Source organism: Pecten maximus, chromosome 8, assembly GCF_902652985.1.
Source record: "Pecten maximus chromosome 8, xPecMax1.1, whole genome shotgun sequence".
NCBI classification, from domain to species: domain Eukaryota; kingdom Metazoa; phylum Mollusca; class Bivalvia; order Pectinida; family Pectinidae; genus Pecten; species Pecten maximus.
This window is the reverse complement of record NC_047022.1, coordinates 37,329,034-37,356,373: the sequence shown is the minus strand read 5'-3', so window position 1 is coordinate 37,356,373 and position 27,340 is coordinate 37,329,034. Positions and strand designations below refer to the sequence as shown.

Genomic DNA, 27,340 nt, shown 5'->3' with positions numbered 1-27,340 from the left:
GTTATGTATGTGATGTAGAATTGATTGTGACATTCCTAACTAAGGCACCAGGATATGGTACTCTGGTCAGCTGGCACTAATGTCAGTCGGACCTCTGCCATTAGGGGGTAAATATACCTCATTAGGATTTAACATTCCAGCCAACTTGACCATGGTCAGTCCTGAGAAAGTACACCAGTGGTCAGTAATGGGGTAATAAAGCCCAGAGACACAAGTGTACGGTGTAGTTAACTGTAACACATTGTACTCGGTCAGAATGTTAAATACTATAGAATGGATTAAAGTTGTGTGCCATGTACTGACCTATGGCTTTATCACTCATCGGGTACATTTCCAACTCATTATGATAAAAATGTTTTCTTTACACATGTATCATGCCATTGTTTAGTAATTAAAAGACTCACTTTTTCAAATTTGTCCAGAGAACTTAAAAATTGTGTACAAAAATATCTGTTAAAACCATACATATAGGGGAGTAGCATTACATCATTTCTCAGTAAATAGTCCAACACTGACATGTACACTGTTGAGTACTGTTAGGGTTAAATATCGTGTAGGCGATGTCCATGGTTGATGGGCACTGACACACTTTTATAGTGTTGTTACACTGAAATTTCATAGCCTGGACACAGTAACTAGTATGACCCAGCCACATTATACTGACAACAGGTGAACCAGTCCCTTAACCAAAACTTTATCATCAAAGCAGCAGAGAGCAATAAGTAACCAATAGAATATTGAAATTTAACATTTAAGTTAAGTAGGTCAACATGTGTCTATTATTTCAATTAAAGCAACCTTACTAATAGGTTATGTGATCAAACTGATAGTAACACTACTGGACACAGGTTTTCAACATTTCTTGGTGTCTTGTATGGGACATTGGGGATAGTACTGGAGACTTGTCTGGAAGGTTGAGGTCCTATGAGGGACATTAGGGACTTGTCTGGAAGGTTGAGGTCCTGTAAGGGATTTTAGGGACTTGTCTGGTAATTTGAGGTCTTGTAAGGGATGTTAGGGACCATACTGTCATCTGGCTAACTAGGTGATAAATTTGTTAATTAGCTATTAAGAAATTCTTTGAAGAGAAAATAGGAAACTTTGTAAAGTAGGTAGGACACTTTGTAGAGTAGGTAGGACACTTTGTAGAGTAGGTAGGACACTTTGTAGAGTAGATAGGACACTTTGTAGAGTAGGTAGGACACTTTGTAGAGTAGGTAGAACACTTTGTAGAGTTGGTAGGACACTTTGTAGAGTAGGTAGGACACTTTGTAGAGTAGGTAGGACACTTTGTAGAGTAGGTAGGACACTTTGTAGAGTAGGTAGGACACTTTGTAGAGTAGGTAGAACACTTTGTAGAGTTGGTAGGACACTTTGTAGAGTAGGTAGGACACTTTGTAGAGTAAGTAGGACACTTTGTAGAGTAAGTAGGACACTTTGTAGAGTAGGTAGGACACTTTGTAGAGTTGGTAGGACACTTTGTAGAGTAGGTAGGACACTTTGTAGAGTAAGTAGGACACTTTGTAGAGTAAGTAGGACACTTTGTAGAGTAAGTAGGACACTTTGTAGAGTAAGTAGGACACTTTGTAGAGTAAGTAGGACACTTTGTAGAGTAGGTAGGACACTTTGTAGAGTAGGTAGAACACTTTGTAGAGTTGGTAGGACACTTTGTAGAGTAGGTAGGACACTTTGTAGAGTAGGTAGGACACTTTGTAGAGTAGGTAGGACACTTTGTAGAGTAAGTAGGACACTTTGTAGAGTAAGTAGGACACTTTGTAGAGTAGGTAGGACACTTTGTAGAGTAGGTAGGACACTTTGTAGAGTAGGTAGGACACTTTGTAGAGTAGGTAGGACACATTGTAGAGTAGGTAGGACACTTTGTAGAGTAGGTAGGACACTTTGTAGAGTAGGTAGGACACTTTGTAGAGTAGGTAGGACACTTTGTAGATTAGGTAGGACACTTTGTAGAGTAAGTAGCAGCTAGTGTAGTTCAGCCAAAAATAAAGGCTCTCTTGTTCCCATGGGAACAGTTGTATAAACTGACCATTACATAAGCCCTGCAGCTGGTCAAGCTGACCATTATATAAGTCTGCAGCTTGGCAGAGGTCAGTTGGTACCAGTGGTCAGGCAGCTGGAATTTATTTGGCCATTATAGAGTAATATACACTGCTGGAGTTTAATCACCCAGCCACTATAAATCTTTGGCTTCTGTCTCCCACTTCTTTGTGTCCAGTCATAAAATGGTCATTCCAGGCATTCTAAACAGTGGTAACTTCCTTCCCAATCTAGGCCACATAGCTGGCCTGGTCAGTCTACTCTAGCCCGTCTACTTCAATCATTTATGTATTTGTACTTCCATGTGGTCACTTTTAATGACCCATGCTTTAAACTACAGTTTCTGTATACTGACAAATAAAATGTTAAGGAAGAGATTTTTGAATTCATAAAACTAGTGTCTAACTATTTTAGACAGGAATGTACACAGTGTTGTCATTTATAGACAGGTACACAGTTGTCTATATTTTAAACAGTTTTCATTTACAGACAGGTATACAGAATATTTATTATATTTTTTACATAGTTGATCATTAGATAGGTTTATTCAGGTGTGTAATATAACCGTCCTTTATAGACAGGTTTATACAGTTGTGTTATACAGTTGCCCATTAAAGACAGGTTTATCAATTTATGATATATCCCTGTCCATTATAGACAGGTTTAGACAGATGTCTGGGAGTATCAACTGGTATACATTGTAGGTACAAACTGGTATAAATACTTATTGTAGGTACAAACTGGTATAAATACTCATTGTAGGTACAAACTGGTATAAATACTCATTGTAGGTACAAACTGGTATAAATACTTATTGTAGGTACAAACTGGTATAAATACTCATTGTAGGTACAAACTGGTATAAATACTCATTGTAGGTACAAACTGATATAAATACTCCATTGTAGGTACAAACTGGTATAAATACTCCTTTGTAAGTACAAACTGGTATAAATACTCATTGTAGGTACAAACTGGTATAAATACTCATTGTAGGTACAAACTGGTATAAATACTCCTTTGTAGGTACAAACTGGTATAAATACTCATTGTAGGTACAAACTGGTATAAATACTATTTGTAGGTACAAACTGGTATAAATACTCCTTTGTAGGTACAAACTGGTATAAATACTCATTGTAGGTACAAACTGGTATAAATACTTATTGTAGGTACAAACTGGTATAAATACTCATTGTAGGTACAAACTGATATAAATACTCATTGTAGGTACAAACTGGTATAAATACTCCTTTGTAGGTACAAACTGGTATAAATACTTATTGTAGGTACAAACTGGTATAAATACTTATTGTAGGTACAAACTGGTATAATTACTCATTGTAGGTACAAACTGGTATAAATACTCCTTTGTAAGTACAAACTGGTATAAATACTCCATTGTAGGTACAAACTGGTATAAATACTTATTGTAGGTACAAACTGGTATAAATACTTATTATAGGTACAAACTGGTATAACGGTACAAACTGGTATAAATACTCTTTGTAGGTACAAACTGGTATAAATACTCTTTGTAGGTACAAACTGGTATAAATACTCATTGTAGGTACAAACTGGTATAAATACTCCTTTGTAAGTACAAACTGGTATAAATACTCATTGTAGGTACAAACTGGTATAAATACTCCATTGTAGGTACAAACTGGTGTAAATACTCATTGTAGGTACAAACTGGTATAAATACTCCTTTGTAAGTACAAACTGTTATAAATGCTCATTGTAGGTACAAACTGGTATAAATACTCCATTGTAGGTACAAACTGGTGTAAATACTCATTGTAGGTACAAACTGGTATAAATACTCATTGTCAATACAAACTGGTATAAATACTCATTGTCGATACAAACTGGTATAAATACTCATTGTAGGTACAAACTGGTATAAATACTTATTGTAGTTACAAACTGGTATAACGGTACAAACTGGTATACCGGTACAAACTGGTATAAATACTCATTGTAGGTACAAACTGGTAAAAATACTCATTGTAGGTACAAACTGGTATAAATACTCATTGTAGGTACAAACTGGTATAAATACTCCATTGTAGGTACAAACTGGTATAAATACTCATTATAGGTACAAACTGGTATAAATACTCCATTGTAAGTACAAACTGGTATAAATACTCATTGTAGGTACAAACTGGTATAAATACTCCATTGTAGGTACAAACTGGTATAAATACTCCATTGTAGGTACAAATTGGTATAAATACTCCATTGTAGGTACAAACTGGTATAAATACTCATTGTAGGTACAAACTGGTATAAATACTCATTGTCGATACAAACTGGTATAAATACTCATTGTAGGTACAAACTGGTATAAATACTTATTGTAGTTACAAACTGGTATAACGGTACAAACTGGTATACCGGTACAAACTGGTATAAATACTCCATTGTAGGTACAAACTGGTATAAATACTCATTGTAGGTACAAACTGGTATAAATACTCATTGTAGGTACAAACTGGTATAAATACTCCATTGTAGGTACAAACTGGTATAAATACTCATTATAGGTACAAACTGGTATAAATACTCCATTGTAAGTACAAACTGGTATAAATACTCATTGTAGGTACAAACTGGTATAAATACTCCATTGTAGGTACAAACTGGTATAAATACTCCATTGTAGGTACAAATTGGTATAAATACTCCATTGTAGGTACAAATTGGTATAAATACTCCATTGTAGGTACAAACTGGTATAAATACTCATTGTAGGTACAAACTGGTATAAATACTCATTGTAAGTACAAACTGGTATAAATACTCATTGTAAGTACAAACTGGTATACATACTCATTGTAGGTACAAACTGGTATAAATACTCTTTTGTAAGTTCATTGTCCTCATCTAACACTACATTGATATGTTTAGTGTAATTTCTTTTTCTACACAGGAGATTAATAATGGTGTAAATGATTTCTAGGAGATGATGAAGTTCATTTTCTAATCAGTACATGTTAATCCCTTAAGTACCATTTGATCACCTAAATGATGCCTTCTAGTGGGGTGAGGTTAGTTATTGACCAGTTAAATGGTAGTCCTTATAGTCAACTGTCCTACAGGTGAGGTGTTCGGGTACACACCTGGCTGATGAGACTGCTGTACTAATTAACCCCTATCATCACTCACTTGACACTGGTTCAGTCATATTGTTGACTTCAATTTTGGACAGGCATTACATATTCTCTGTCAACTCCTCTGATGTCCTTTAACATCCAACATATACACAGGCTTTACACTGGGAAAAAGCATTAAAACTAATGCACTTAAACATCAACACGTACAGGTCTATAGTAAACATCAATATGTACAGGTCAATAGTAAACATCAATATGTACAGGTCTATAGTAAACATCAATATGTACAGGTCTGTAGTAAACATCCACATGTACAGGTCTATAGTAAACATCAACATGTAGAGGTCTATAGTAAACATCAATATGTACAGGTCAATAGTAAACATCAATGTGTACAGGTCTATAGTAAACATCAACATGTACAGGTCTATAGTAAACATCGACATGTACAGGTCTATAGTAAACATCAACATGTACAGGTCTATAGTAAACATCAACATGTACAGGTCTATAGTAAACATCAATATGTACAGGTCTATAGTAAACATCAATATGTACAGGTCTATAGTAAACATCCACATGTACAGGTCTATAGTAAACATCAATATGTACAGGTCTATAATAAACATCAATATATACAGGTCTATAGTAAACATCAACATGTACAGGTCTGTAGTAAACATCCACATGTACAGGTCTATAGTAAACATCAATATGTACAGGTCTATAGTAAACATCAATATGTACAGGTCTATAGTTAACATCGATGTGTACAGGTCTATAGTAAACATCAACATGTACAGGTCTATAGTAAACATCAACATGTACAGGTCTATAGTAAACATCAATATGTACAGGTCTATAGTAAACATCAATATGTACAGGTCTATAGTAAACATCAATATGTACAGGTCTGTAGTAAACATCCACATGTACAGGCCTATAGTAAACATCAACATGTACAGGTCTATAGTAAACATCAACATGTACAGGTCTATAGTAAACATCAATATGTACAGGTCTATAGTAAACATCAATATGTACAGGTCTATAGTAAACATCAATATGTACAGGTCTATAGTTAACATCGATGTGTACAGGTCTATAATAAACATCAACATGTACAGGTCTATAGTAAACATCCACATGTACAGGTCTATAGTAAACATCAACATGTACAGGTCTATAGTAAACATCAACATGTACAGGTCCATAGTAAACATCAACATGTACAGGTCTATAGTAAACATCAACATGTACAGGTCTATAGTAAACATCAACATGTACAGGTCTATAGTAAACATCAATATGTACAGGTCTATAGTAAACATCAACATGTACAGGTCTATAGTAAACATCAACATGTACAGGTCTATAGTAAACATCAATATGTACAGGTCTATAGTAAACATCAATATGTACAGGTCTATAGTAAACATCAATATGTACAGGTCTATAGTAAACATCAACATGTACAGGTCTATAGTAAACATCAACATGTAAACGTCTATAGTAAACATCAATATGTACAGGTCTATAGTAAACATCAATATGTACAGGTCTATAATAAACATCGACATGTACAGGTCTATAGTAAACATCAACATGTACAGGTCTATAGTAAACATCAATATGTACAGGTCTATAGTAAACATCAACATGTACAGGTCTATAGTAAACATCGATGTGTACAGGTCTATAGTAAACATCAATGTGAACAGGTCCATAGTAAACATCAACATGTACAGGTCTATAGTAAACATCAATGTGTACAGGTCTATAGTAAACATCAACATGTACAGGTCTGTAGTAAACATCAACATGTACAGGTCTGTAGTAAACATCGACATGTACAAGTCTATAGTAAACATCGACATGTACAGGTCCATAGTAAACATCAACATGTACAGGTCTATAGTAAACATCAATGTGTACAGGTCTATAATAAACATCGACATGTACAGGTCTATAGTAAACATTGATGTGTACAGGTCTATAGTAAACATCAATGTGAACAGGTCTATAGTAAACATCAATGTGAACAGGTCTATAGTAAACATCGACATGTACAGGTCTATAGTAAACATTGATGTGTACAGGTCTATAGTAAACATCAATGTGAACAGGTCTATAGTAAACATCAACATGTACAGGTCTGTAGTAAACATCAATATGTACAGGTCTATAGTAAACATCGACATGTACAGGTCTATAGTAAACATCGACATGTACATGAGGTCTATAGTAAACATCGATGTGTACAGGTCTATAGTAAACATCCACATGTACAGGTCTATAGTAAACATCGATGTGTACAGGCCTATAATAAACATCGATGTGTACAGGTCTATAGTAAACATCGACATGTACAGGTCTATAGTAAACATCAATATGTACAGGTCTATAGTAAACATCAATATGTACAGGTCTATAGTAAACATCAATATGTACAGGTCTATAGTAAACATCAATATGTACAGGTCTATAATAAACATCAATATGTACAGGTCTATAGTAAACATCAATATGTACAGGTCTATAATAAACATCGATGTGTACAGGTCTATAATAACATTGTTATTTACAGGCCTATAACATCATGAGAATTACTTGGAGAGGAAAACTTTATACAGTACATTGATACAGTACATATAGATTTCCTTTGTCTATACTCATTAGGCATTTAGCACAAAGCATTTTTATGGTTGATATATACATATATATACATAATAGATGTGTTTTGCAATTTTTCTTTATTGCAAAATGTTAGTTTGACATAAAAATCCATATGTTACGACAAAGTTATCTCTTTGAATTTCTGTGTGTATTATGATGTGAAGGACTTTTTCAAAACAGGAATCAATAGATAAAATCTGGACATGTACTGTTAAGTGTTGTCTGTCTGTGTGTGTGGGAGGTTACCCTGCTACAATGTCATTTTCCTGTAAGGTTCCACATAAACATCATTTACATAAATCACATATTGGCCATATGTGACACTGTCTATGGACTATTGGGGATATCATGTTGAACACTCAGTTTTTAGCTCACAAAGCATAAAAGTATGCTTAGTTTAGTGACTTAAACTTATAATGTCAACTATTCTATCAAATAACTTATCTTGAAATTGCACCGGTGTGGAGGGTTTTTAAGTTTATGTAAATGACCTTGTTCAGGTTTATGTAAATGACCTTGTTGTCTTACTTCAAGGTCACACAGATTTGATAACAATGTCAAAATTCAGAGGTCAACTTTTTTTTCAAATAACTTCTACTAGGTCTGTTGAGTGGTGATTTTTTATCAGTGATCTTCCCAGGATAGAGTTGACAAGGATTGTGTGACCCATACTTGACCCATATTCAACATCGCAGAAATCAACTGCTACATTCAAACACTTCTTCTGATTAATCAAAGGCTTGGAATCATGAATTTCAGCTGGTTTTTGAGGTAAACAAACAAATCACCTTGACACAGTTTATATGTTAGAGGGATCACCTTGACACAGTTTATATGTTAGAGGGATCACCTTGACACAGTTTATATGTTAGAGGGATCACCTTGACACAGTTTATATGTTAGAGGGATCACCTTGACACAGTTTATATGTTAGAGGGATCACCTTGACACAGTTTATATGTTAGAGGGATCACCTTGACACAGTTAATATGTTAGAGGGATCACCTTGACACAGTTTATATGTTAGAGGGATCACCTTGACACAGTTTATATGTTAGAGGGATCACCTTGACACAGTTAATATGTTAGAGGGATCACCTTGACACAGTTTATATGTTAGAGGGATCACCTTGACACAGTTATATGTTAGAGGGATCACCTTGACACAGTTTATATGTTAGAGGGATCACCTTGACACAGTTTATATGTTAGAGGGATCACCTTGACACAGTTAATATGTTAGAGGGATCACCTTGACACAGTTAATATGTTAGAGGGATCACCTTGACACAGTTTATATGTTAGAGGGATCACCTTGACACAGTTTATATGTTAGAGGGATCACCTTGACACAGTTAATATGTTAGAGGGATCACCTTGACACAGTTTATACGTTAGAGGGATCACCTTGACACAGTTTATATGTTAGAGGGATCACCTTGACACAGTTTATATGTTAGAGGGATCACCTTGACACAGTTTATATGTTAGAGGGATCACCTTGACACAGTTTATATGTTAGAGGGATCACCTTGACACAGTTTATATGTTAGAGGGATCACCTTGACACAGTTTATATGTTAGAGGGATCACCTTGACACAGTTTATATGTTAGAGGGATCACCTTGACACAGTTAATATGTTAGAGGGATCACCTTGACACAGTTAATATGTTAGAGGGATCACCTTGACACAGTTTATATGTTAGAGGGATCACCTTGACACAGTTTATATGTTAGAGGGATCACCTTGACACAGTTTATATGTAAGAGGGATCACCTTGACACAGTTTATATGTTAGAGGGATCACCTTGACACAGTTAATATGTTAGAGGGATCACCTTGACACAGTTTATACATTATAGGGATCACCTTGACACAGTTTATATGTTAGAGGGATCACCTTGACACAGTTTATACGTTAGAGGGATCACCTTGACACAGTTTATATGTTAGAGGGATCACCTTGACACAGTTTATATGTTAGAGGGATCACCTTGACACAGTTTATATGTTAGAGGGATCACCTTGACACAGTTTATATGTTAGAGGGATCACCTTGACACAGTTAATATGTTAGAGGGATCACCTTGACACAGTTTATATGTTAGAGGGATCACCTTGACACAGTTTATACGTTAGAGGGATCACCTTGACACAGTTTATACGTTAGAGGGATCACCTTGACACAGTTTATACGTTAGAGGGATCACCTTGACACAGTTTATATGTTAGAGGGATCACCTTGACACAGTTTATATGTTAGAGGGATCACCTTGACACAGTTTATATGTTAGAGGGATCACCTTGACACAGTTTATATGTTAGAGGGATCACCTTGACACAGTTTATATGTTAGAGGGATCACCTTGACACAGTTAATATGTTAGAGGGATCACCTTGACACAGTTTATATGTTAGAGGGATCACCTTGACACAGTTTATATGTTAGAGGGATCACCTTGACACAGTTTATATGTTAGAGGGATCACCTTGACACAGTTTATATGTTAGAGGGATCACCTTGACACAGTTTATATGTAAGAGGGATCACCTTGACACAGTTTATATGTTAGAGGGATCACCTTGACACAGTTTATATGTTAGAGGGATCACCTTGACACAGTTTATATGTAAGAGGGATCACCTTGACACAGTTTATATGTAAGAGGGATCACCTTGACACAGTTTATATGTTAGAGGGATCACCTTGACACAGTTTATATGTTAGAGGGATCACCTTGACACAGTTTATATGTTAGAGGGATCAAAGTTTTAATGGTTAAGATATCTTTCAATGTTTCTTTCTCATTGACTAAGAAACTGTGGGACAGCATATTCAGACAGTTACTGCTTGTTATTTAGGCAGTAACATGCTCTGATGGAAAAGACTTTTGAATTGGGGATCCACATGAATGACCAGTAGATCAACTCTGAATGGTTTGAAAATAAAAATGTTCCAACAAAGTATTTTCTTTGCTGTTAGGATATCATTGAGGTGTTGTGGTATTTATGCTGTATGGATCAAGAAGCTGACAATTTAGGCCTATTGGTCCTATTTGTTTGTAATATTATTGCTGTACAGATGAGGAAGCTGACAGTTCAGGCCCATTGGGCCTCTTGTTTCTTGTATTGATGCTGTAGGGATCAGGAAGCTAACAATTTCATGCCACAATAAATTTTATTAACTGCATCATCACACAAAGTGCTGGTGCATTGTTTTCTGGCTGGATATGGTGTCCAAGCTTTGTTTCACTGCTGGACTGGGTGTCGGATATCAACATCACATGTGGAATATTGTGTTACTGTCAGTCATGGAAAATAAATAAGGGTGTATCATAGATGAAGGCCAGTGTGGAAATGAAGCATGAGTACATCATGTCAGAATGAGATGTATTACTAGTGTGCTGGGAGAGAAAATCCACAGTATTAGGTGTATCAAAGCATATCTGAATTAATTAGGGATAGATTTGATTTCCTATAGGACCTGCTGGTGTTCATAGTGGTGACTAATAAACAAATTATAGTTCACAAGACTATCATTGACACAATCACAGACCACAAACATTATGGCCTGTCACTGTAGATTCTGTGTACCTTATTAGGTGATGCCACTGTTCTGTGTGCATTGTGATGTCACTGTTCTATGTGTACATTGTGATGTCACTGTTCTCTGTGTACATTATAATACCACTGTTCTGGGTGTGCATTGTGATGTCACTATTCTATGTTTACATTGTGATGTTACTGTTCTTTGTGTACATTATAATGCCACTGTTCTGTGTGTGCATTGTGATGTCACTGTTCTATGTATACATTGTGATGTCACTGTTCTATGTGCATATTATGATACCACTGTTCTGTATGTACATTGTGATGTCACTTTTTCGTGTGTACATTGTGATGTCACTGTTCTGTGTGTACATTGTGATGTCACTTTTTGGTGTGTACATTGTGATGTCACTGTTCTTTGTAACATTTTAATGCCACTATTATGTATGTACATTGTGATGCCACTGTTCTGTGTACATTATGATGTCACTGTTCTGTGACAGGTACTATCTCAAAAATTACATATTCATTATAGTTGTGTTTTGTTACAGCATTTAATGTTGTTAAGTTTTGCCTATCGCACTGTTAAACTGTACTCTGTAGTGTGTTTACTTCAATATCTATTAAATAAATCTAATTTTTTTATTCTGTCATCAACATTTCCTGTGATAATGACATAATTAAGTGACCACTTTGGTTACACCAGCTGTTAGGTGTCTCCTCACCACCAGCTACAGGTTTGTCTTAGTCTACAGATGTACCTGTCATCAATTTACCTGTAATCAAGCATTTCTTTGATGTATCATAATAAATGAAAAGACCCAGGTTTGTGTTTGATATCCAGGGCAGGAAGTATTTAGCCTGCCCCTCACACCACTACAAAACAGGTCCCTTACATCATTACAAAATGCTAAGTAATGTGGCTCTTGGCTAGTGTCACCAGACTGGGACCACCAGGTTTGATGTGAGGAGCTGGACTTCCCTCTCTCCTCTTGACTCTTGTGTATGTGGCCTTTGATGAAGTAAATGAAAAGCCTTCTGTATCATTTCATTCCTTCTATCTTGTTGTGTCTCTTTGATCGACTAAGAATTAAAAAGCTAGCTTTCGTTGAGATGTGTTTTTACACTTGATTCCTTTTCCTGTGATTTTCTCTCTTTGAAGGGTTTTTAATCTCCCACTTATATGGTGTGCCAGAATAGACAAAAAAAAGTCCTATGACATATCACCATTGTACTTCGACTATCCTTACACAGGTGTTGTCCTCAATGTACACACTCTTAAATCAATTATCTTAATAAAGTGCAACAGAAATGTTTTCATCAATTTATTTGAAGAATACTTTCCAAATGTAATTACAAAATGAAAGGTAATATAGGTATCTATGTCCTGTGATCTGTGACTATATATATCGGTATCTATGTCCTGTGATCTGTGACTGTAGGTATCTATGTCCTGTGATCTGTGACTATAGGTATCTATGTCCTGTGATCTGTGACTAGGTATCTATGTCCTGTGATCTGTGACTATAGGTATCTATGTCCTGTGATCTGTGACTAGGTATCTATGTCCTGTGATCTGTGACCAGGTATCTATGTCCTGTGATCTGTGACTAGGTATCTATGTCCTGTGATCTGTAACTATAGGTATCTATGTCCTGTGATCTGTGACTATATATATAGGTATCTATGTCCTGTGATCTGTGACTATAGGTATCTATGTCCTGTGATCTGTGACTATAGGTATCTATGTCCTGTGATCTGTGACTATAGGTATCTATGTCCTGTGATCTGTGACTATATATAGGTATCTATGTCCTGTGATCTGTGACTATAGGTATCTATGTCCTGTGATCTGTGACTAGGTATCTATGTCCTGTGATCTGTGACTATAGGTATCTATGTCCTGTGATCTGTGACTGTAGGTATCTATGTCCTGTGATCTGTGACTGTAGGTATCTATGTCCTGTGATATGTGACTATAGGTATCTATGTCCTTTGATCTGTGACTAGGTATCTATGTCCTGTGATCTGTGACTATAGGTATCTATGTCCTGTGATCTGTGACTGTAGGTATCTATGTCCTGTGATCTGTGACTGTAGGTATCTATGTCCTGTGATCTGTGACTGTAGGTATCTATGTCCTGTGATCTGTGTCTATAAGTATCTATGTCCTGTGATCTGTGACTGTAGGTATCTATGTCCTGTGATCTGTGACTGTAGGTATCTATGTCCTGTGATCTGTGTCTATAAGTATCTATGTCCTGTGATCTGTGACTGTAGGTATCTATGTCCTGTGATCTGTGACTGCAGGTATCTATGTCCTGTGATCTGTGACTATAGGTATCTATGTCCTGTGATCTGTGACTATAGGTATCTATGTCCTGTGATCTGTGACTATAGGTATCTATGTCCTGTGATCTGTGACTGTAGGTATCTATGTCTGTGATCTGTGACTGTAGGTATCTATGTCCTGTGATCTGTGACTGTAGGTATCTATGTCCTGTGATCTGTGACTGTAGGTATCTATGTCCTGTGATCTGTGACTGTAGGTATCTATGTCCTGTGATCTGTGACTATATATAGGTATCTATGTCCTGTGATCTGTGACTAGGTATCTATGTCCTGTGATCTGTGACTGTAGGTATCTATGTCCTGTGATCTGTGACTGTAGGTATCTATGTCCTGTGATCTGTGACTAGGTATCTATGTCCTGTGATCTGTGACTATAGGTATCTATGTCCTGTGATCTGTGACTATAGGTATCTATGTCCTGTGATCTGTGACTGTAGGTATCTATGTCCTGTGATCTGTGACTAGGTATCTATGTTCTGTGATCTGTGACTGTAGGTATCTATGTCTGTGATCTGTGACTAGGTATCTATGTCCTGTGATCTGTGACTATAGGTATCTATGTCCTGTGATCTGTGACTGTAGGTATCTATGTCCTGTGATCTGTGACTAGGTATCTATGTCCTGTGATCTGTGACTATAGGTATCTATGTCCTGTGATCTGTGACTGTAGGTATTTATGTCCTGTGATCTATGACTGTAGGTATCTATGTCCTGTGATCTGTGACTGTAGGTATCTATGTCCTGTGATCTGTGACTATAGGTATCTATGTTGAGATGTATGTATATCATGATCATATTGAGATGTACAGGTATATCATGATCATATTGAGAGATACAGGTATATCATGATCATATAGAGATGTACAGGTATATCATGATCATATTGAGATGTACAGGTATATTATGATCATATTGAGATGTATGTATATTATGATCATATTGAGATGTATGTATATCATGATCATGTTGCTTATGTTTTTAGGCTGATCCAGTAAAACATGTTTGTAACAGAATATAATCAATAGATATCAGCGTAAATTTTACAATCACAAGATATCAATGTTAATTTAAAAGCATATAGTAGAGTTATCCCATAAGTGCATTGTTTTGTTATTTGTTAGTCACTTTACCTATGATAACCCTGATTTTGTCTCTTACATTTGATATTATCTCTATGAATGCATCATGCCTGGCCTAGAAACATTTTTAAATATTTGGTTTGTTCTTTTTTATATTCAGGAAGCAGATCAAATAGCAAAAAAATATTTTACCAAACGTAAATCAGTTAGCTTCAGATTTTTAGTGAGAACACCCTGAACAGATGTATTGTTGCCCTAAAATTTTCTCATCTTCTATGTGTACAAAGATTACCTCAATTTACATGATGTAGAAGGGATTAGGTAATTCAAGCTTAGGGGACGGCAGGTCTTGTTGATGAAGCTGACACTCGGCGTTGTTTGATGTTGTACTATTGACCAATCCCAGTAATGACAGATTTGATTCGTTTTCTATACATCAATAATATACTTTGTGTAGGAACATTACTGCCACTCTTTATCAAAGCTGTCGTCTGTAGTTTTTGGAGTTGGGGGTTAAAATCAAAAGAATGAAAATGCTGGTTGATTTGTCAATAGTCAGTTTGATCAGTGAATCAATTGAAGCCATCCATCAGTTGTTCTGACCACACTCATGTTGGCCTGGTCGATCACCATATAAGTAAAAACCCAGCCTAATTTTGTCTCCTTTTGAAGAAACTTCTGATCAAAGTATATTTTTCTTTTCAATTTGCCTGATCAATAAGCTGTAGACAAGCTCCCTAGAGCTGCTGTCCTAAACACCAATCTATTCCTTTATATGGCTGTGATCAAAGCCGATGTTATAGCCGATTATTTCAGCGGGACAATCAGAGTCTTCCTTCCCTGTTAACAGGACAATTTAAAACAAACCCTTACATATTTATGAATGTAATATTTGGAGTAAAACATTTTAAAAGATAGTTATGGGAATCTACTATGATTATATAGCAATAGAGCTTTTGTATGATAATGGTAGGTGGTGAGAAAGGATGGTGTCCTTCAGTAGAGGTAACACCTGTTATATAGACTGGTAAAGACAACTTATAAGTGACAGGTGTATAAAACTGAATCTATATGTCACATTAACGGAACCATCAACAGCAAACTGAACATGACTTTCTATAAAACTAGGTTGGTTTTATTTCAAAGTTAACTGTCAATAGACATTGCTCTTTATATGTACTGTACAGGGCTATTATTTTTATGATAATGCATTTTTCAAAATGGCCGCAACTTCTGATTGGTTGAGGCTTGTCCTGACAACTCCTTCTAAAGAAATGTTCCAATTTCAACAAAACTTGGCATGTATAATCAGTACAACATTAAGTTGTGCATCCCGACTTTTTTTTCACAATAATGCATTTTTCAAAATGGCCGCCGACTTCGGATTGGTTGAGGCTTGTCCAGACAACCCTTACTAAAGTACTGTTCTGATTTCAACAAAAATTGGCAGGTATAATCAGTACAACATTAAGTTGTGCATCCCGACTTTTTTTTTACGATAATGCATTTTTCAAAATGGCCGCCGACTTCGGATTGGTTGAGGCTTGTCCAGACAACCCTTACTAAAGTACTGTTCTGATTTCAACAAAAATTGGCATGTATAATCAGTACAACATGTAGTTGTGCATCCTGACTTTTTTTTACGCCCATGGGGGTTATTAGTTATTCCTTGGGATACAACTCTAGGTTCATACAGTGTAGTTGTCCAAGTTGGAAATCTGCAGGCAATACGCAACCACGCCTTGTACACATTCTTCAGTAAACACTTATACCACAAATATAGAGACATTTAATACCCTATGGCTATTACAACTATACAGTAATTAGAAAATTGTAAACTCTGTTTATTTCACGACAAATTAAATTATCTTATTTTAATAGCTGTTGTTAGCCCAGATGTAAACACGCAAGAGGTCTTAGAGAGGAAGGAAACTGGAGTACCAGGAGAAAATCTACGTGGTTGGGAAGTTAACCCAATATCTGTAAACATCCAGTCGGGGAATCGAACCCCAGTCGCCTTGGTGAAAAGCTAGTGTGTTACTACTGTGCCACCCAACCACAATAATTAGACCACAGGGATACAATATCATTAGTCATACGTTGGTGGGGTACATTTGTATATTGTAGTGCGACTTTATCAGGAATCGCCTGTTATTTCTACACAAAGCTACCACATCAGTAATTCATGTATTCAGCTTTGTGCTTTCTTGTCTGGTGATCAAAAACAATCCTCTCGCCAGTTAAATATCCAACAATGCCTCGTAAGCAAGTTATGTGACCTTGGCAAGCCCTGAATGACCTTGAATATCTTGCTGTGACTGTACTCTGGTCCCTTGGGGCGGGAAACATGACAAGGGTTACCCTATAAAAATGTCTCATTACTGTTTTGTTAGCAATCTCAGCTACATCACATATACAAACAATTTTTACCACAGGTAACGGTGATTGGTTTAATGATTAAACAGGTGTGTTCAGGTACAGTCCTTAAAACAAAATCTTGTCGAGTCTACATACTCACAGGTACACACTTTGATACAAACTCACAGGTACACACTTTGATAAAGACTCACAGGTACACACTTTCATACACACTCACAGGTACACACTTTCATACACACTCACAGGTACACACTGATACAAACTCACAGGTACACACTTTACTACAGACTCACAGGTACACACTTTCATACACACTCACAGGTACACACTTTCATACACACTCACAGGTACACACTTTGATACACACTCACAGGTACACACTTTGATACACACTCACAGGTACACACTTTGATACACACTCACAGGTATACACTTTACTACAGACTTACAGGTACACACTTTACTACAGACTTACAGGTACACACTTTACTACAGGCTCACAGGTACACACTTTGATACACACAGGTACACTTTGATTCAGACTCACAGGTACACACTTTCATACACACTCACAGGTACACACTTTCATACACACTCACAGGTACACACTTTCATACAGACTTACAGGTACACACTTTACTACAGACTCACAGGTACACACTTTGATACACACTCACAGGTACACACTTAGATACAGACTCACAGGTACACTTTGATACAAACTCATAGGTATACACTGATACAGACTCACAGGTACACACTTTGATACAAACTCACAGGTACACACTTTGATACAAACTCACAGGTACACACTTTCATACAGACTCACAGGTACACACTTTGATACAAACTCACAGGTACACACTTTGATACAAACTCACAGGTACACACTTTCATACACACTCACAAGTACACACTTTCATACACACTCACAGGTACACACTTTCATACACACTCACAGGTACACACTTTCATACACACTCACAGGTACACACTTTCATACACACTCACAGGTACACACTGATACAGACTCACAGGTACACACTTTACTACAGACTCACAGGTACACACTTTGATACAGACTCACAGGTACACACTTTACTACAGACTTACAGGTACACACTTTGATACACACTCACAGGTACACACTTTGCTTTCTGTGTAACACATATAAAACAGTCGGTAAGTGGAAGGAGACGGTAATAGCTAGTACTAGAGGGAGGAGGCTAATGGCCCCCATCAATCATGTATGATGGTAGGATGGACATATGGCTACCATGATCATCTTAATTTGTCCATTATTACATGTTTTGGGCTCCTCACACCCACACATGTAGACCTGTAGAATCTAACAAATTGTACCATGTAGGGTAGGGACAAAATTGTACTATATAGGGTTGTGACAAAATTGTACCATGTAGGGTAGGGACAAAATTGTACTATACAGGGTTGTGACAAAATTGTACCATGTAGGGTTGTGACAAAATTGTACCATGTAGGGTAGGGACAAAATTGTACTATACAGGGTTGTGACAAAATTGTACCATGTAGGGTTGTGACAAAATTGTACCATGTAGGGTAGGGACAAAATTGTACCATGTAGGGTTGTGACAAAATTGTACCATGTAGGGTAGGGACAAAATTGTATTCAATAGATTGGGTTGTGACAAAATTGTACCATGTAGGGTAGGGACAAAATTGTACTATATAGGGTTGTGACAAAATTGTACCATGTAGGGTAGGGACAAAATTGTACAATATATTGGGTTGTGACAAAATTGTACCATGTAGGGTAGGGACAAAATTGTACTATATAGGGTTGTGACAAAATTGTACCATGTAGGGTAGGGACAAAATTGTACAATATATTGGGTTGTGACAAAATTGTACCATGTAGGGTAGGGACAAAATTGTACCATATAGGGTTGTGACAAAATTGTACTTTATAGGGTTGTGACAAAATTGTACCATGTAGGGTAGGGACAAAATTGTACTATATAGGGTTGTGACAAAATTGTACCATGTAGGGTAGGGACAAAATTGTACAATATATTGGGTTGTGACAAAATTGTACCATGTAGGGTAGGGACAAAATTGTACTATATAGGGTTGTGACAAAATTGTACCATGTAGGAGAGTTGTTTTTACTTCTCTGATAAAACTTGTTAAAAAGAGATAAAGGGAAGTGGCCAGCTGTTGTGTCCGTGTTACACATAGACACAGTAATATTGGCCTACCATAATATGCAGATACATTTACATGATATGCCTTATCTTATCAACCATTGAAATTTTAGTAGCTATTCAACAAAAAAAAAGGAAATCTCAATTTTTATACATTTTTTTTTTTAGTTGGCATAAATTTATATTTCATGAATGAAACACTGAAAAAGATCCTGATGGGGCTGGGGCACATCCTGTTGGTAGACCTGCTGGATTGTAGTTTATATACAATGGCCACTCCAATCACCAATCAGCCAGACTTATTTGATTTTGTCCTTTGAAGATGATCTGTATGTCCTTTTTAATAAACTGCAATTGCTTCAACAACTTTGGACATGAACTACAACTAGTGTAATTTATATGATAATGTAATTTCATTTAATGTAGAACTTGCAAATGAAGAAATTGGTGGTTTAATATTTCAAAAGACTGTTATATGAATAATTCCTGCAATAAAGAAGTTAATTAGACGTGTTGTGCAAATATTTTGTAAGATTCCCTATTTTGCTGAATGTTGATAAGGTGATTTTGAAAGAATTAGAGGAAGGCTCAATTTCTTCGCTATGAATTTGAAAAGAAGTGAATACATTAACTATGCTGGTGACATAATAAAAACAGAAACCTTTGGCCATGTGTGGAGGAGTGCAGATTCAATAGATAGGTATACCATTCACTCGATCTCCCCAGGCCTATAAGTACATATATGTACAGACCTCTAACAGATAGATAGGTATACCGTTCACTCGATCTCCCCAGGCCTATAAGTACATATATGTATACCATTCACTTGATCTCCCCAGGCCTATAAGTACATATATGTATACCGTTCACTCGATCTCCCCAGGCCTATAAGTACATATATGTACAGACCTCTAACAGATAGATAGGTATACCGTTCACTCGATCTCCCCAGGCCTATAAGTACATATATGTACAGACCTCTAACAGATAGATAGGTATACCATTCACTCGATCTCCCCAGGCCTATAAGTACATATATGTATACCATTCACTCGATCTCCCCAGGCCTATAAGTACATATATGTATACCATTCACTCGATCTCCCCAGGCCTATAAGTACATACATGTACAGACCTCTAACAGATAGATAGGTATACCATTCACTCGATCTCCCCAGGCCTATAAGTACATATATGTACAGACCTCTAACAGATAGATAGGTATACCGTTCACTCGATCTCCCCAGGCCTATAAGTACATATATGTACAGACCTCTAACAGATAGATAGGTATACCGTTCACTCGATCTCCCCAGGCCTATAAGTACATATATGTACAGACCTCTAACAGATAGATAGGTATACCATTCACTTGATCTCCCCAGGCCTATAAGTACATATATGTACAGACCTCTAACAGATAGATAGGTATACCATTCACTCGATCTCCCCAGGCCTATAAGTACATATATGTATACCGTTCACTCGATCTCCCCAGGCCGTATACCATTCACTCGATCTCCCCAGGCCTATAAGTACATATATGTATACCGTTCACTTGATCTCCCCAGGCCGTATACCATTCACTTGATCTCCCCAGGCCGTATACCATTCACTCGATCTCCCCAGACCTATAAGTACATATATGTACAGACCTCTAACAGCCAGATTGCATGATCACAGACTATTTTTCTTTTCCAGTTGGTTTCTGTTATTTTATTTTGTTGTAATTAAAACAGAGATTGGCCTATAGTCTGAGGCTTGGCAAGCATCACTCACCGTAATTCAATCTTATTCTCCAAGGAAAATGTTCCTATGGATGTAGAATGGAAAAAGACATTTTAAGGGCAGCCTTCATTTTTAATTCATAATTTAAGAAAAAAGAAATAATCGTAGTGACATCTGTGGAACTGTATAAGAGATCTAATTGATTGTGAGTAGAATAGTTTTATACAGTGTAGATGAGACTATTGACTTGTATGGGAAGTGATACACCATTAATTAGTCTACACACTTGAGTATGTGTCCTCTCCCATGACAGGGTGGTGATGGCTGGCTGTCTTCTCTCCCCTAATTCTACATCAAAGGCTCCTGCCACACATTAATGGGTATGGGTACAGTGCTAATAGACCTGGGCCCTTTGTGCACCTGTCAGACCATTTCTTTTTAGCTATTTATACAAATTATCTTATCTGTATCTGGAGGATATCTCCAGTCTGTGGTGATCTGGACTGTGTAGTGTTACAGAGTCCCACACCACACTGAGGACACCAGTGTGTGGCCTTTGTTTAGAATTCGACCATGAAATAATGCTTATATCGTCATGAAAATACTTGTCTTTTCTGTTTCAATAGCAAATGTTGACACCAACCTGAGCCATTTCTTACAAAATTCCAACCCATATTCTTGCTGATAATCCATAGATTTTTTTGAGTGTGTGTCTTGATGTTCAGTTGGTTTTGTTTTTAAACCATGAGTACTTAAGAGTATTTCTTACTCATATCGAGGGACCACGGTGGCCGAGTGGTTAAGGTGTCCCATCACTAGCCCTCCACCACTGGGTTACAAGTTCGAAACCTACGTAGGGCAGTTGCCAGGTACTGACCGTAGGCCGGTGGTTTTTCTCCGGGTACTCCGGCTTTCCTCCACCTCCAAAACCTGGCACGTCCTTAAATGACCCTGGCTGTTAATAGGAATGTTAAACAAAAACAAACAAACAAATTACTCATATCAATGAAGACGACATCACAGTATATTATGATGTGATGTGTATATATAAGGGAATGAGGTCAGTATTGGTGTTACCGAGTACTTACAGGACTTTACATACTCGTAACAATTGCTAAAACACGATTATGGTTTGATCCGAGGAGGCTTTAAATCGGTAAATAATTATGATAATGCTTTGTTTTGATAGAAAATCATAGATCTATCTATCTTCATGTAAGTAGAATAGAACTATAAACAACATATCTCTAGATTTACAATCATATAACTCCCATACACTTACTCACTTAAAGTTACCATTATTTACCCTGAAAATTCAGAGTTCAAGGTCATTGTGAGTCATAAATATGAAGGTCACTGTGACTCACAAGGTCATGGAGACTTGATCAATGATGCTGTGATTATCGCTGTAAGCAATACCCCTCATCACAAGCTGTCTATATATTAAATAACAACATTCATAGAAATTATTTCATCTCGTCCATATTCATTTCCTAATAGATTGATTTTTTCATGTTTTTCAGATGGAGGAAATGAGGAATGAATCATCAGAAAGCTGTTTAATTCCAAGCCTGGGAGGAAGAGCCATGTGACAATTTACATTTCATTAAATGCCATACTGTATGATATTTGATGATAAAGTTATATAATTGTTTATATAAAGATATACACTACACTGTGTTAGGGTTTCTTTGTAACTTGTTGTGTCTGGTTAAGCTTTAAAATAGTAAAGAGTTGAACTTGTCTTCAATTATGTGAACCAACATTGTAGTAATTTGAACAATAACATTGTAAACAGGACTTGTTCAGGGCTGTAACATCAAGCGAAAGCTTGGATGGATGCTCAGTGATATTTTTCAACTCTGTTGATGAGCCCTTCTTATTGGCTTGAATTAAGGTTGTTCCGAGTGAATTTCCTCCGACTGCTAGGTATACACAGTAGACACAATGTGAGTCATAATAGAGTTTGTATTGTCTAGTAATGGATGATCTAGGTACAGGGACAAGTGGGCCATAGACCCCATGGACAGGGCAGGTCATATACCACATGGACAGGTTGGCCATAGACCACATGGACAGGTGGGTCATAAACCACATGGACAGGTTGGCCATAGACCACATGGACAGGTGGGTCATAGACCATATGGACAGGTGGGTCATAGACCACATGGACAGGTGGGTCATAGACCACATGGACAGGTGGGTCATAGAACACATGGACAGGTGGGTCATATACCATATGGACAGGTGGGTCATAGACCACATAGACAGGTGGGTCATAGAACACATGGACAGGTGGGTCATAGACCACATGGACAGGTGGGTCATAGACCACATGGACAGGTGGGTCAAATACCATATGGACAGGTGGGTCATAGACCACATAGACAGGTGGGTCATAGAACACATGGACAGGTGGGTCATAGACCACATGGACAGGTGGGTCATAGACCACATGGACAGGTGGGTCATAGACCTCATAGACAGGTGGGTCATAGACCACATGGACAGGTGGGTCATAGACCACACGGACAGGTGGGTCATAGACCATATGGACAGGTGGGTCATAGACCACATGGACAGGTGGGTCATAGACCATATAGACAGGTGGGTCATAGACCATATGGACAGGTGGGTCATAGACCACACGGATAGGTGGGTCATAGACCATATGGACAGGTGGGTCATAGACCACACGGACAGGTGGGTCAAAGACCACATGGACAGGTGGGTCATAGACCTCATGGACAGGTGGGTCATAGACCATATGGACAGGTGGGTCATAGACCACACGGACAGGTGGGTCATATACCACATGGACAGGTGGGCCATATACCACATGGACAGGTGGGTCATAGACCACATGGACAGGGTGGGTCATAGACCACATGGACAGGTGGGTCATAGACCACATTGACAGGTGGGTCATAGACCTCATGGACAGGTGGGTAATAGACCACATGGACAGGTTGGCCATATAATACATGGACAGGTGGGTCATAGACCACATGGACAGGTTGGTCATAGACCGCATGAACTGATGGGTTATAGACCACATGAACTGGTGGGTCATAGACCTCATAGACAGGTGGGTCATAGACCATATGGACAGGTGGGTCATAGACCACACGGACAGGTGGGTCATATACCACATGGACAGGTGGGTCATATACCACATGGACAGGTGGGTCATAGACCACATGGACAGGGTGGGTCATATACCACATGGACAGGTGGGTCATAGACCACATGGACAGGGTGGGTCATAGACCACATGGACAGGTGGGTCATAGACCACATTGACAGGTGGGTCATAGACCTCATGGACAGGTGGGTAATAGACCACATGGACAGGTTGGCCATATAATACATGGACAGGTGGGTCATAGACCACATGGACAGGTGGGTCATAGACCGCATGAACTGATGGGTTATAGACCACATGAACTGGTGGGTCATAGACCACATGGACAGGTGGGTCATAGACCACATGGACAGGTGGGTCATAGACCACATGGACAGGTGGGTCATAGACCACATGGACAGGTGGGTCATATACCACATGGACAGGTTGGCCATATACCACATGGACAGGTTGGCCATATACCATATGGACAGGTTGGCCATATACCATATGGACAGGTGGGTCATAGACCACATGGACAGGTGGGTCATATACCACATGGACAGGGTGGGTCATAGACCACATGGACAGGGTGGGTCATAGACCACATGGACAGGTGGGTCATAGACCATATTGACAGGTTGGCCATATACCATATGGACAGGTGGGTCATAGACCACATAGACAGGTGGGTCATAGACCACATGGACAGGTGGGTAATAGACTGTATGAACTGGTGGGTGATAAACCACACGAACTGGTGTTTCATAGACCTCATGGACAGAACATTTGTGGCACTACTGAGAACACTTCTAGATAATACCATTTCCCAAAGAACGTTTCTGGAACTACTAGGAACACCTCTAGACAATACCCTTTCGCAGAGAACGTTTGTGGAACTACTATGAACACTTCTAGATAATACCATCTCCCACAGAACGTTTGTGGAACTACTAGGAACACCTCTAGATAATACCATGTCCTACAGAACGTTTTTGGAACTACTAGGAACACTTCTAGATAATACCATGTCCTACAGAACGTTTTTGGAACTACAAGGAACACTTCTAGATAACACCATCTCCTACAGAACGTTTTTGGAACTACAAGGAACACCTCTAGATAATACCATCTGCTACAGAACATTTGTGGAACTACATGTACTAGGAACACTTCTAGATAATACCATCTCCTACAGGACGTTTGTGGAACTACTAGGAACACTTCTAGATAACACCATCTCCTACAGAACATTTGTGGACAACATCCACTAAGAGTACAAACTATGCAATATAGATTACTAATAAAAGATAACTAGTAGTCCTTAGCATTACTGACGAGTCCTGGGTATCTACAGTTTAGTCCCTTGGCATTATTGACGAGTCCTGGGTATCTACAGTTTAGACCCTTGGCATTACTGACGAGTCCTGGGTATCTACAGTTTAGACCCTTGGCATTACTGACGAGTCCTGTGTATCTACAGTTTAGACCCTCGGCATTACTGACCACATGGACAGGGTGGGCCATAGACCACATGGACAGGTGGGTCATAGACCATATGGACAGGTTGGTCATAGACCATATGGACAGGTGGGTCATAGACCATATGGACAGGTGGGTCATAGACCACACGGACAGGTGGGTCATAGACCACATGGACAGGTGGGTCATAGACCACATGGACAGGTGGGTCATAGACCTCATAGACAGGTGGGTCATAGACCATATGGACAGGTGGGTCATAGACCACACGGACAGGTGGGTCATAGACCATATGGACAGGTGGGTCATAGACCACACGGACAGGTGGGTCATAGACCACATGGACAGGTGGGTCATAGACCTCATAGACAGGTGGGTCATAGACCATATGGACAGGTGGGTCATAGACCACACGGACAGGTGGGTCATAGACCACATGGACAGGTGGGTCATAGACCACATGGACAGGTGGGTCATAGACCTCATAGACAGGTGGGTCATAGACCATATGGACAGGTGGGTCATAGACCACATGGACAGGTGGGTCATAGACCATATGGACAGGTGGGTCATAGACCACACGGACAGGTGGGTCATAGACCACATGGACAGGTGGGTCATAGACCTCATAGACAGGTGGGTCATAGACCATATGGACAGGTGGGTCATAGACCACACGGACAGGTGGGTCATAGACCATATGGACAGGTGGGTCATAGACCACACGGACAGGTGGGTCATAGACCACATGGACAGGTGGGTCATAGACCTCATAGACAGGTGGGTCATAGACCATATGGACAGGTGGGTCATAGACCACACGGACAGGTGGGTCATATACCACATGGACAGGTGGGTCATATACCACATGGACAGGTGGGTCATAGACCACATGGACAGGTGGGTCATAGACCACATGGACAGGGTGGGTCATAGACCACATGGACAGGTGGGTCATAGACCACATTGACAGGTGGGTCATAGACCTCATGGACAGGTGGGTAATAGACCACATGGACAGGTTGGCCATATAATACATGGACAGGTGGGTCATAGACCACATGGACAGGTGGGTCATAGACCGCATGAACTGATGGGTTATAGACCACATGAACTGGTGGGTCATAGACCACATGGACAGGTGGGTCATAGACCACATGGACAGGTGGGTCATAGACCACATGGACAGGTGGGTCATATACCACATGGACAGGTTGGCCATATACCATATGGACAGGTTGGCCATATACCATATGGACAGGTGGGTCATATACCACATGGACAGGGTGGGTCATAGACCACATGGACAGGTGGGTCATAGACCATATTGACAGGTTGGCCATAGACCATATGGACAGGTGGGTCATAGACCACATAGACAGGTGGGTCATAGACCACATGGACAGGTGGGTAATAGACTATATGAACTGGTGGGTGATAAACCACACGAACTGGTGTTTCATAGACCTCATGGACAGAACATTTGTGGCACTACTGAGAACACTTCTAGATAATACCATTTCCCAAAGAACGTTTCTGGAACTACTAGGAACACCTCTAGACAATACCATTTCGCAGAGAACGTTTGTGGAACTACTATGAACACTT

The 27,340-nt window shown here is 38.6% G+C and overlaps 3 protein-coding genes across 3 annotated transcripts in view; 1 reads left to right on the top strand and 2 right to left on the bottom strand.

Moving 5' to 3' along the window:
- Positions 1-22,876, top strand: part of LOC117333402 (notchless protein homolog 1-like) — a 123,681-nt gene extending 100,805 nt beyond the window's left edge. The window contains exon 14 of the mRNA XM_033892689.1: positions 22,650-22,876. Coding sequence (XP_033748580.1) covers positions 22,650-22,662 — 13 coding nt within the window. The 3' untranslated portion in view covers positions 22,663-22,876. The remainder of the gene's footprint in view (positions 1-22,649) is intronic.
- Positions 22,877-23,116: 240 nt separating this feature from the next.
- LOC117332307 (extensin-1-like) lies at positions 23,117-24,199 on the bottom strand. The gene has a single exon (XM_033891191.1). The coding sequence runs from the start codon at positions 24,197-24,199 to the stop codon at positions 23,117-23,119; it is 1,083 nt and encodes a 360-aa protein (XP_033747082.1).
- Positions 24,200-25,748: 1,549 nt separating this feature from the next.
- On the bottom strand, positions 25,749-26,762 carry LOC117332306 (extensin-1-like). The gene has a single exon (XM_033891190.1). The coding sequence runs from the start codon at positions 26,760-26,762 to the stop codon at positions 25,749-25,751; it is 1,014 nt and encodes a 337-aa protein (XP_033747081.1).
- Positions 26,763-27,340: the final 578 nt, after the last annotated feature.

What these genes read in the sequence shown, in the direction of transcription:
- LOC117332307 (XM_033891191.1), bottom strand. Translation starts at nt 24,199, where the DNA reads ATGACCCACCAGTTCATGTGGTCTATAACCCATCAGTTCATGCGGTCT.
- LOC117332306 (XM_033891190.1), bottom strand. Translation starts at nt 26,762, where the DNA reads ATGGCCAACCTGTCCATGTGGTCTATTACCCACCTGTCCATGAGGTCT.